Source organism: Lipomyces doorenjongii, assembly GCF_038497915.1.
Source record: "Lipomyces doorenjongii strain NRRL Y-27504 unplaced genomic scaffold V1508scaffold_189, whole genome shotgun sequence".
Classification (NCBI taxonomy): Eukaryota; Fungi; Ascomycota; class Lipomycetes; order Lipomycetales; family Lipomycetaceae; genus Lipomyces; species Lipomyces doorenjongii.
In genome coordinates, this window is record NW_027118256.1 from 1 (window position 1) to 11,539 (window position 11,539).

Here is an 11,539-nt window from a genome sequence, read left to right on the forward strand (position 1 = left end):
GATTGTCACCCGCGTTTCAGGGTGCGGTTTCTGTATAGTAAAAGTGGGCGACTGCGGGCGACCACGGTTAGGGTAGCAGGGCCAACGCGGTAGCTACCGGTGGTTAGGGTCCTGAGCTGAATTAACCGCACCGCTATAACGACAAATTTAACCTGGGGTCAGAAGACCGGACCTCAAAACATCACCAAAAATCGACCAAGACGAAATACAAAAACATTAGTCGACTGGAATGAGAAAAATCGGGCGAGTCGGATGATATAATTCTCATTGCTATATTGATTGCTTCGCACATACATGAGCGGCAGGTACTAAAAGTGTAGGGGAAGTGTAGGGGGACGCCAAAGACTACGCCCTAACCCTGTAAATATAATGTGCAGTTCAGGGGGCTGAACCGGGGGCGACGAGGGCGACATTTAGACTTTGGCCATACTAATCAGCCGCCCGAGTCCGCGGTTAGGGCCAATCTGGTCCAGGGGGGGGTGGTTCAGTATACAAAATCGGGGGCGACAACGGGCGACATTTAGACCTTGGGCTCCAGTGTACTTCTGGTGCCAAACGCCGGGTTGACCCTGACGCCTGATTCCGGGATTGCCCAGATTCGACCGCCGCTTCGTCCTGGACGGGATAAAGGAGTAGCAAGTGTGGTATTCGAAAAGCCAATACAGTGGCAAGATGGGCGTTCAAAAGACAGGGCTGTGGCGGATGCGGATATGGGAAAATCCGCCTTTTTGAAATTTGCGAATATGTATCCGCCTTTTTATCCGCCATCCGCCCTTAAAAATTTGCAAAATTCAATAATAGTTTATTATTAATTCCTTTAAAAATTTCGCAAAGTTCACTAACATGATATTTGAATTTCCTAAATGGACTCGCTGTAGCGGACCCAACTTATTTGGTCGGTCATCCCCGCTACATGTGAGCGTACGCGATCTTAGGGTTAGGGCTAATATTGACCTAACCCTGATAGATTCTGGCGGTTTTTCCATTATTATAGAATATACGGATTATCCGCCATATCCGCCTACAGCCCTGGTTCAAGAAGGCGTAGACGATGTAGAATTTGCAGAAAAGTGGGCAGGAATGTTGCCGTAGTGCTTGCTGTGGCAGAGAGATGACTTTGGATTTGTCAATTAGCGATGGAGCGCGAAGTCTCATAAGAACGTCAGTTAGCAGTCGCTACAACGTTTGTGGGTTGAATATGGCTAGCGACAAACTGGTACCACCTACGATGGTGAGATACGGATAGTTATGCTAGTCCCAAAAAAGAATAGCGGTTACGGTCCTACCTTTATTGATTTGCTCATGGGCTGTCAAAGCCTCGTCAACAAGGAAGTAAAAGACGCTAGAACGCACTAATGCATGAGATCGACGCTACCGTTGTGCGGTGCATTCTGAGAATATTGAAGCTTGCACTCACTACTGCAGCCAAGCCACATAAGTGTCAATTGAGATGCATCTGGTATTATCGCGAGTGTAGTGCAAAACATACAGGGCGTGTTGCAGTCTGTTCTATATGACTGCGACTCGTCCGCCTCCGGCCTAAATATGCTTGTCTTATTATCCGGCATATCGTCAAAATCGTTCTTCAGTTTAACTAAACACCTAAAATTATTGTTAGTCATTCATAAAGTAGGTCCGTTGCGAGCTTACGCTGATAATTACAAATCTTTCAGACGCTGAAATTGTTTTGTAATTGTCAACTTCGTTATAAAGTCTTGCACGCCATTAATCGGAATTGTCTTCAGGTTTTCTTTGGGCCAATTTATCGAGCGATTGCCGCTATTAAGTCGGTTATTTGTCGGAGTGGTACTATATCGGATTAATTAAGACTGTAAGTGAACACCATAATTCCCTGCTAGACAGTCATAATGATTTTATTAGGTGTCCATTCCGCGTAGATTTGAAAATGTTGTCGAATTCTACAATAGCCTCTTCCAAATTTTGTTGTCCGCCGCCTTTCGACTACAATTGCATCATCCTTGTCGAACCTCCACCATACAATGTCGGTCTAGCCTGTGGCAATCTAATTTGTTGTCCGCACTTTTATCCCAACGGCACTGTTAATAACATGGCCAGTACTATTTGCGGAACACCGAGAGCCGGCGAAATGCTAACATGTCAAAATGGTGTTATGTCCGGGGTTGCAACTACAAGTGGTTCATCAGCGACAGCTACACTGAATAGGGAAAATATTCCCATCATGGCATTGGTTACGATAACGTTATTGCTGCTACAAATGTTTCAGTGGGAGATGTGATGCAAGATTTCATACACATAGCAGGTGTGACAAGAGTCAGAAACTGTGATGCAAGTCGTTAATATCTCTAGTAGCCCGCAACCCTTGGACATAGATTATTACTGGTTAAGTCGTTGGTGACAAAGTTTGTCAATATTACGGATGTTACTCTATGCGGCCCTAGTTACTAGCCAGATAAAAGATGGCCCACCTCATAGCCATTTCTTCGTCTCACGAACTCCAACCTTTATTTCAGCCAAGCCGTCTCAAGAGCAGCTGTTGCATCAAACACTCAGTCAAGGTAGTTACGCCAATAACGATCATTGACTTCTGACGAGTACTTGCCGTCGGATGGACGACCACCATTATGAAAGCGACGCAGTCCCTGTGCATGAATTCAGCACACTTATGGCCATAGTACGTCAAGTTCACGGGCCTGAACCAGGACCGTATGACCGACTTTTGCATATCCACAAAATTGCAACAAATAAATCTACATGTACAGAAACCAAAGTAGCAAATTAAAAAAGTAAACGTATAACGCTAAATGCAGTAACCAATAATAACGGAATAAAGATGAGCTCACGGTACTTACCGTGACACGACGGTGCAAACTAAGCTGGTCAGGCGTTAGGAATCTGAGGCTAGCGTAAGTGAAAAGCAACACGAGCTAGAGGTGTAAGAGGGCGGCCAAAGGAAAGGAAAGAAAACGAAAGGCAAACTTACCACCACTCTACAGACGAGTGTTGTTTGATGATCGCTGGAATGGATGACAGGATCGTTGAGGGGGAGTCTAAAAACTCCATGCTAAGGTCGTATTTAGTGTCCATGGCGGCACACTAAATGATGTTCGTAGGGAGAGGTCTAGGAGAGCTACCTAACAAAAATAGCTGCACTGCTGGAATCGATAACTAGACTGACTCGACAGCGCATCATCGACGTCAGGTGCCCTGAGCACCCTTCCTCTTGTACTTTCTTGCTAGGGGTCTGTAGAACCTCGATTTAGTGATTGTATCACTAACCCTTCTGTGACGTGGTCACTATAATCGTCCTCTCAGTGGGGACTCAAAAGATCGCAAGCTCTTTATCCCGGTTATCAGAGTACGTTAAGGAGCACACTAAGTGCACTCTACTTTCGGTACGGGGAATTTCCTAGTTAAGGAAATTAGGTGATGTCCGGTTGGGAGTTTAGACTTGGTCACTAAAAGATAATAGGCTGTCACTAAATGCTCTTGGAGCTAACTAATGACTACTGTATGGAAGATTGATTATTTTTCAATGGTCTCCCATAAGGGGGACAACTGGTAGGTGTAGACACCCTGTACATATAACTGTGCTGCATGGGCCCATGAAAAAAATATGCCGACCGGCGGGTTAGGGAGTGTCCGACCGTGACTGCCAGATACGGAAGTAGGGGTGCCACGCGCATTGCAGCCAGAAGGCTTAGCCACAGCGATCCGAAGTCTACAGAGCAGGCAGCAATTTGGCTCACCAACTTCAGAATTTTCCGATAAAAATTAATGCAGCAAGTATGTTTGTCCTACATGCAAGGCCGAGAAATCGTCCGTTAGCGGGTTGAGACGTCACATGCGTAGTCAGAACTGCGGCATGAATCAGGTCACCGCCGCCCCTATGTCCACCTATCAAGCAGAAGACGGAGCAAGCCAACATGGTGGCTTGACAGGCACAATTGAAGGCAACTATTTTGTTATGTCATTTCAGGAGTCAGGAATGCTAATGAGTACAGAACTCCGTACAATGGCTGACCTTGGGTTTACGACCGAGGACACTTGGAAGGTTGCCATATGCGACCATTGCCACTTCATTGTTGATAAAAGTATGATTATTGATCACATCAAGGGGATTCATCGGCTTGAAATTCGAAATGTCAATGCTGTCTTGTTAGTGCTGCGTATGAACCACCTCAGAATTCATTTACCAGTGATATGGGATGACAATGTGGACGACCAGCTAGATGATTCTGAAGAAGAGGATCGAGGTCCATCATTCTTTCATCCCCCTGCATTTAGACCAGGGTCAGCTGCACTTCAGGGTATTCCAGTTCATGATGGCTTCAAGTGTCAACTCTGTGAGCAGAGGCTACATCATGCCTGTACCATCACTAAGAAAGGCATGAGGACTCACTATTCACGGTATCATGGTGGCCAAAGTGTTGAGTATCATCCAGCTAAGTTTCAAGCTTTCTATGGTCGATCCAAGATAGCTTCCCAGTTGCGATATGTCGAAGTAATGGATATAGAAAACCAGAGGCAAGATTCGATTACGCCATTTGGAATTCCAGAAAACATTCCCTCTGTCCCAAACCATAGCAGTACTATAACAGCAAAGAGGGATCTGAATCAATTTGGTGTAAACTTTCAAGTCTACCCTTTGCTGGAGACTTTGGACTTGAGTGACCTCGGACCGCTACTATACAGTCCACATGACAGGTCTTTCGAGTTGTGTTCAATGTTACACGGGAGGACACGAGCGCTGGATTTCAGCCTATGTTGGGTAAAGTCATGGTCGGCGAGCGAGAGAAGTATGCCGTTACTTATTCATTCCTGTATATCTTAGGGCATAACTAATCCAAGTGATATAGAGATTACTTTTATGAGGTGCAAGAAAAAGCCACTCTTGAAAAATATGCCACTATATGGGCAAAAGTCTTGTGGGTTGGCTGCTTAGCGGTCATAAATACGGGTAGGTTGCATCAAGGACTCGAGCTTACAGATGACCAGAAGGTAGCCGCGATGGACCTCGTCCACGACCTTGAACTATTAAAAGAGTGCTCGTGAGAATGATGACTGTTGAATATTGTGTGGTCGTGGGTCAGGGTTATTGGGGCTGACTAAATGCTGATTAATATCAGCTCGCACAATAACGTGATCGGGAAGCGAGCTGACCACCCAAGCGAGCGGCTCACTCCTCAATCGTCTACGCGTCCCGTATTTCAAATTTTTAATAACCTAGCAACCATGGCCGGAAACGATCAAAGTAAGGAAGGCAGAATTGAATTAGCGGTCCAGGCTTATAAAAATACCAAATTTGTAAGCATTAGAGGTGCTGCGCGTTTGTACGACGTCCCCTACTCTACCCTTCGCGCTCGTCTAGGTGGCCGCGCATCAAGACTCAATTCGACTACACCGACGCGAAAACTGACCGACAGAGAAGAAGAGGTGCTGCTAGAATAAATAAAATCTGAGAGTTGATATTTTGTGAGCCGCTCGCTTGGGTGGTCCGCTGGATTGCCGATCACGTTAGTGCAGATACTACTCGAGTTTTCACTGTTTGTGGGTGGTTGACACTCATTTTCGGGCTGTCTGGTACCTAACCAATGCCTATATCCGGCATTGTAATGTATGTAATATACGATTCCATTTGGGCACGAAATAAGCATTTCGTGTTGTGGGCGTTGGGCGGGTGTCTACACCTACCAGTTGTCCCCCTTATGGGAGAGCATTGAAAAGCAATCAACCTTCCATACACTCGTCACTAGTTGCGCTCGCAAGAGCTTTAGTGACCAGCAATTTTTCAACTAGAGACCCCCAATTTTTATTAGTGATCAATATTAAACTCCCAACCGGACATCACCTAAAATTCTTAATTTGGAATTTTGTGTACAGACAGTAGAGTATACTCTGTGTATTCCTCGACGTGCTTTGGTAACAACCCTGAACCCGGCGGAGAGAATTGACACACTGAGCGAGATTTGTGAAGAAGTAAGGACAGGGGCCCCGCTGGCGTCGTGGTGAGTAGCAAAGACATGCTTGAAATGATCCATGGCAATAATGCCGCTGATCGATCCCGCATCATAGTCATAAAGAATACCGCCAAAACACGCGAAACTGGCGACCAGGATGGAAGGCCAGAATGAGCCTTGAGCAGGTTTCTCGACAGCAAGAGCGAATTTCATGGTGCGCAATAATTAACCCATTGTGGTCACACTGGACGTGATTAATAGGTAGCCCAGGCAGAACATTGCCTCGTTGAGTGCGGAGAATATGCGGGGTCGCTGGTGACGAGTGGTCGTATCGGCGTAGGCAAGAATAAGACGAGTGGTATCCCCCTGAACCCTGGTTATTGCTCCGCACTATGTCTACCGGATAAACTGAATAAACTTGTGTCACAAGTGCTTTTGGCACGGGCTTGGCGTGTGACTAATAGAGTTTGAGTGTGTTTGACTTCGGAGCGACAAATCGAGAACGGCGTGGCGCATGTGTCTTACCACCCTAAAGTGGGACTGCGGCGTAGTACCACTTTGAGCTGGCAGCAGGGCAGCTGCCGGTCAGTTCTTATGCGGCCTTCCCGTCAACACCCGCCTATGCGTCCGAAGTCCTACCTCTTGCACTACGCGCCTTCTTCACGAGTTACACCAACATCTGCTTTATCATCGCTCAACTTATTGCTGCCGGCATTCTTGAAGGGTTGGTCGACCTAGGATCAGGGTGGTCGTATCGAATCCCGTACGTGCAGTGGGTCTGGCCGGTTCTCTTGATTCCTCTTCTCTTCATCGAGCCCGAATCGCGCTGGCACTTGGTCCGCAAGGGGCGCCTGGAAGTGGGCCGAGATATTTTTGCGAAGGCTCCAGAAGGCCAACGTCGACCCAAGGCAGACTGTCGCGACAATTGTGCACAGAAACAAGCTCGAACAGGAATTTTCTGTCGCAACCTCCTACTGGGACTGCCCTTAATGCAGTTAACCAGGATGTCAATCGAATTCCCCTCTTACCTTCTTCTCTGATACCACGCGTGTTTAAAAGAAGATAGGAAAGAGGAAGCGAGACCAGATCGAGCTCCGTAAGAACACAGTAGAGCTCATATCCGTGCTTGTTGGTACCAAAAGTCGAATCAATGAATATTTCTGTCATTTTCGAACCGTAATACTTCACCTTATCGTTGAAACAAAAAGTTGTGAATGCCAATGAAACGCCAGGTTCTTGAAGTCCTTCAATTAGAATATAGCCCTCTTGTGCTTCCACCAGCATCTGCGCGGATCTTAAATCATCCCTTGGATTCCTTTCCCACTCTCTTCTTGTAAGTGACATCCAGATATTATACACTTGCTAATTGTATGTAAGTCTGTGCTTTTTAGCTGGGAACCGTCTGCCATTGCGATTAAATTCTGATATATCAATCGGGGAGGGACTAGTGTGTGCGCTTCGATATATTTCTGCATTTCTTCAGTGACATGGAATTTTGGGGTCTCGACGTGACCCTTATGGTCGTAAAGTATTGTCAATGACAAATTTGATTTAGAAAAATTAATACGGAGTTCTCCGTGGTAATCAAAAAATTCCTTCGTCTCTTAGGCTCTGTGTCAGTAAGGTTCAGCATAATTGCGCTATCGAATCTACTAAATAATGCACTTACCCGTATTGCGCTGAATTCGGGTCAAATCGCGTTCGGCCTTCCGCTCCTCGGCATGAGATCAAGTCAGAGAGAAAAGTGGTCCGCCCACAGTTTCGGTGTACCGTCGCATATGGAAATAATAACCTGTGCAGTCAAAGATATCATTTCTCAATACTATTGCTGCCTGTTCTGTGTGCCTTGGATCCCACTTTGCGTGCATGTAGCCACAGAGACATCATTCTCAAGCACGAAAAATCCAGTCAGAATTATTCGAAACGTAAAAGATTGGGCTTCGGGGTCAAATATATGGCTATCGCGTTGCTCCAGGAACGATGGCACGACTTCCATGTAGTCTTCATGAGACTCAACGTCCTGATCAAGACCGTAAGCTTTCGGTCCTGGAACTTTTGACTCTAGAGTTTAGTTAGCAATGTCCACCAACGTTTTATCACAATATCTGTAGACATACTTGCGTTGGCCCGGCAGTTTTTACAGCTCTTGACAGATTTTGCGCCTTTGTCGATAAACAGTCCTTGTTCCTCAAAAGTAGCGCAACAAATTAAAGTGCGGCAATATGCGCACATCTGAGAGTACTGAGATTTTCGTGGAGAAACTACAGACGATTCCATGCTTGCAATAATTCTTGTTGTGTAAGAGAGAATATAATTGTCAGTAGTTATGGTAAACAAAACGCGTGGGAACAGACACGTTATAATTATCGAATGTAAACAACGGGGGCAAGGGGATCCTTCAAGAATGTTAGGGCAAGGGGACTGGAAGAATGTAATGGGCAAATGGGTTTTAACTAAAACTATTGTGGAATAGGCGTAAACTTAATGTGGTTAGAGTAACTATTGGTAGTACATACAGGGTAAGGGTCTAGCACTTAAAGTTTTACACCAAAATAAAAAAAAATGTCTGTGAATGAGCGAACTGTTGCGAGCGAAGATCAGCTTCAGTCTTCAAGGGGTTTTGTGAGGTCCAGGGTATAGAGGGGCCTCCGCCAACCCAAACATACTGCTGTCCATTGCATTCCCAGGCTATCCGCAATGGTACAATCCTATCCGCAATGGTACGTTTTCTAAACATCTACACTATCACGTCGTTCGTTGCGATCAGCGGCATGCTTTTCGGGTTTGACATCTCGTCAATGTCAGGCATCATCGAATCAGTCCAGTACAAGAATTACTACGGCAATCCACTGGGAGTGGTACAGGGCGGTATAACTAGTGCGATGGCCGCGGGCTCGTTTATGGGTTCTATATCAGCTAGTGCTCTCGGTGACAAGTGAGTACCGCGGGGACTGTTGTGGTTAGGCAGCAAACTGACAAGAATGTGACAGCGTATCGCGCAAAGTCGCTATCCAGGGAGGCGCGATTCTGTGGTGCATCGGCGCTATATTGCAATCGTCGTCGAATGGCGTTGCGATGCTGATTACTGGGCGTCTTATAGCCGGCCTCTGCATTGGTGTGCCCATTTACCAGTCAGAAATCGCACCGCGCAAAATCCGCGGACGCGTCGTGTCCTTCCAACAATTCGCCATCACTGGGGTTCTGATTCAGTACTTAATCCAGTACGGTTGCTCGTTTCTCGACTCTGAGGCTGCATTCCGCTTGCCGTGGGCGATCCAAGCCCTGCCCGCCGTTATTTTGTTTATCAGCCTGTTTTTGTTCCCGTACTCACCGCGATGGCTCGCGAGAAAGGACCGATGGGAGGAGGTATTGCAAGTACTCGCGTTCCTGCGCACTCCCAATAACAACATAAATAACCCGCTTGTGCTCGCTGAGTACAAAGAGATAGAGGATGAAATCCAGGTCGAGCGCGAGGAAATTTCCAACTCGCTCCGAGCACTATACAACTCGCTCCGAGCACTATATACGCGCAAGTTGCGCAAGCGTGTCTTCCTCGCTGTGGCAATCCACATCTGGTCGCAGCTGAGCGGCATAAACGTGGCGATGTATTATATCGCGTACCTAATCAAGTCCGCTGGCATCGCCGATGTGAGGTTGTTCTCGTCAATTCAATACGTCATCGCCATGGTCATGACGATTCCGTCCATTTTGTGGACAGATCACTCCGGCCGCTGGCCCGCTCTCCTCATTGGGTCGATCTCTATGAGCATCTGGCTCTTCGTTATTGGCGGCCTGCTTATGCGGTATGGCGAGCCCAACTCGATCTCGAATCAGCCATATACTTGGTTAGTCATGAATCATCCTGCCGCGAGCCACGCTATTCTCGCTTGTATATACCTCGTAGTTGCCTCTTTCAACGTGTCTTGGGGACCACTGATCTGGGTTTATCCTCCGGAAATCGTTCCGCTTCGCATCCGTGCAACATCCGTGTCGCTGGCACTCGCATCTAACTGGGCTATTAATTTCGCCTTGGGATTGGCCGTACCTGCAATGTTCCGCGCCATCAGCTGGCGGATGTTCTTCATATTTGCATCCTTCAACCTCGCCGCTTATATCCACGTCTTGATTGCTGCACCTGAGACAATGCAGCGCACGCTAGAGGAGATGGATGAGATATTTGAGCACGGCGAGCCGCTCTGGAAGTCAATCCGGTACAAGTCGGCGACGAATAGGCTCGACTTACTGGCACAGGAAATTGAGAGGGCCTAACCACGGTCAGTGCCTGCCGAGATGGACGATGAATGTCTCGATGGAAGTAGTAGTCGGCATTGATTATTTCTCCATGGATTCAATGTTACAGATTCTTTCCGAACAGGGTGTTGGTTTATATGTAGAAATATATCGTTAGGGAACTTAGATGAGGTTGGAGGAGGGCCGAGGACTAGTTGTTAAACAAGGCCCGTTTCCAAGGGAATCTAAGTTCCATAACAGACACTATTTGCAATCTAAATGATGAAGATAGAGTTGTTATTTTACAACTCTTGTGCTTCTTATTCTCCCAAATGGAATTTGATGTAAACAGATGCGTAGTGAATGAACAATGGAGGTGTTGTTGAGATTCTTGATGTTGTTCTTCACCCGTCTCAAGGAATTATTCATCTACTTATGGACTTAAGGATATCTCTCACTTGTGATCCAACCGAGGTTACCATCATAAGACATAACACATAATTAGGCTAATGCCCTTGTCACACCACCTAAACCGTCGCACTTTGGAATATTCTAGGGTTCATACTGGATGTGTTACTCACCAACAGACTCAGGCGATTTAAAATCGGTTGCGCCATTCATTCAACGGCAAGATCCCATTTTGTCATATACGGAAAATAGATTGCACATATACAAAGGCGCGGGGGACCCCCGTCCAAAGAAGTGGCCGTCACCCAGTCCTATTGGTGATCAATCGACGAAGGTCTACGACGGACACACTCTCATCGCGGCACGATACAACCTAAACTGGTTATGAAACGTCAGTGCGCTCCGGCGGCTGCGTTGATGCAATGCGGGAAGCCGCTGCAGACCTTATTGGTCCAGCCGCTCGCGGACGACAGTCGGCCGCCCTATATTTTTGGACCCTGTTTGGTTTCGACGTACCGTCTGTTCATGCAATTGCCAGGCTTTAGTCTGCCGATAGAAGTCAGTGCGTGATGACCAGTAATGGCATACGCGTGGCCGGGGTACGGGTACCGAGTACGACGGCAGGGTAAGCGCTAAACCACTTTAGGCATAGTAATTAGCCTTTTCCCAAGTTGTAGAACCCCTGACCAACTGTCCAATGTTATACACTGTCCGTGCCTTTAAGCAAGAGCTGGCGAAATATAGCAGCAGGGTTCAGCGGCAATCGGCAATTTCGTGAACGAAAACAACCAAAAAACTTCGCATTTCCCGCAATTCGCATAGCGCAGTTTAGTGTTAGTACTTATTGTTGAGACTTCTTTAGGCTACCCTAACATAGTAAACTGGCGTTCATGGCCATGAACAGGATGGACAGGATGGACAGGCCATAGTAATAAGCCGCACTAAAGTCGAAATAACCCTAA

At 46.8% G+C, this 11,539-nt stretch overlaps 4 protein-coding genes across 4 annotated transcripts; 2 read left to right on the forward strand and 2 right to left on the reverse strand.

Annotated features, from left to right (window-relative positions):
- Positions 1 to 3,973: 3,973 nt before the first annotated feature.
- Positions 3,974 to 4,813, forward strand: V1508DRAFT_362467 (uncharacterized protein; the record flags this gene model as incomplete). The annotated part of the gene is made up of 1 exon (XM_066937232.1): positions 3,974 to 4,813. The coding sequence occupies one exon, from the start codon at positions 3,974 to 3,976 to the stop codon at positions 4,811 to 4,813; it is 840 nt and encodes a 279-aa protein (XP_066792057.1).
- Positions 4,814 to 5,618: 805 nt separating this feature from the next.
- On the reverse strand, positions 5,619 to 6,449 carry V1508DRAFT_90009 (uncharacterized protein). Its single transcript, XM_066943101.1, has one exon. The coding sequence runs from the start codon at positions 6,150 to 6,152 to the stop codon at positions 5,808 to 5,810; it is 345 nt and encodes a 114-aa protein (XP_066792058.1). The 5' UTR covers positions 6,153 to 6,449; the 3' UTR covers positions 5,619 to 5,807.
- Positions 6,450 to 6,633: 184 nt separating this feature from the next.
- Positions 6,634 to 8,216, reverse strand: V1508DRAFT_407252 (uncharacterized protein; the record flags this gene model as incomplete). Its single annotated transcript, XM_066938843.1, has 7 exons — positions 6,634 to 6,852; positions 6,915 to 7,269; positions 7,299 to 7,542; positions 7,609 to 7,654; positions 7,697 to 7,776; positions 7,797 to 8,000; positions 8,057 to 8,216. 7 exons carry the CDS (start codon positions 8,214 to 8,216, stop codon positions 6,634 to 6,636), a joined length of 1,308 nt encoding a protein of 435 aa, XP_066792059.1.
- Positions 8,217 to 8,537: 321 nt separating this feature from the next.
- Positions 8,538 to 10,548, forward strand: V1508DRAFT_442953 (general substrate transporter). The gene is made up of 2 exons (XM_066942371.1): positions 8,538 to 8,874; positions 8,930 to 10,548. The coding sequence occupies exons 1-2, from the start codon at positions 8,657 to 8,659 to the stop codon at positions 10,206 to 10,208; spliced, it is 1,497 nt and encodes a 498-aa protein (XP_066792060.1). The 5' UTR covers positions 8,538 to 8,656; the 3' UTR covers positions 10,209 to 10,548.
- The last annotated feature ends 991 nt before the right edge of the window (positions 10,549 to 11,539 follow it).

What these genes read in the sequence shown, in the direction of transcription:
- V1508DRAFT_90009 (XM_066943101.1), bottom strand. Translation starts at nt 6,152, where the DNA reads ATGAAATTCGCTCTTGCTGTCGAGAAACCTGCTCAAGGCTCATTCTGG.
- V1508DRAFT_442953 (XM_066942371.1), top strand. Translation starts at nt 8,657, where the DNA reads ATGGTACGTTTTCTAAACATCTACACTATCACGTCGTTCGTTGCGATC. An exon ending in GCTAGTGCTCTCGGTGACAA is followed by an intron (nt 8,875 to 8,929) that starts GTGAGTACCGCG and finishes AGAATGTGACAG; the next exon opens with CGTATCGCGCAAAGTCGCTA.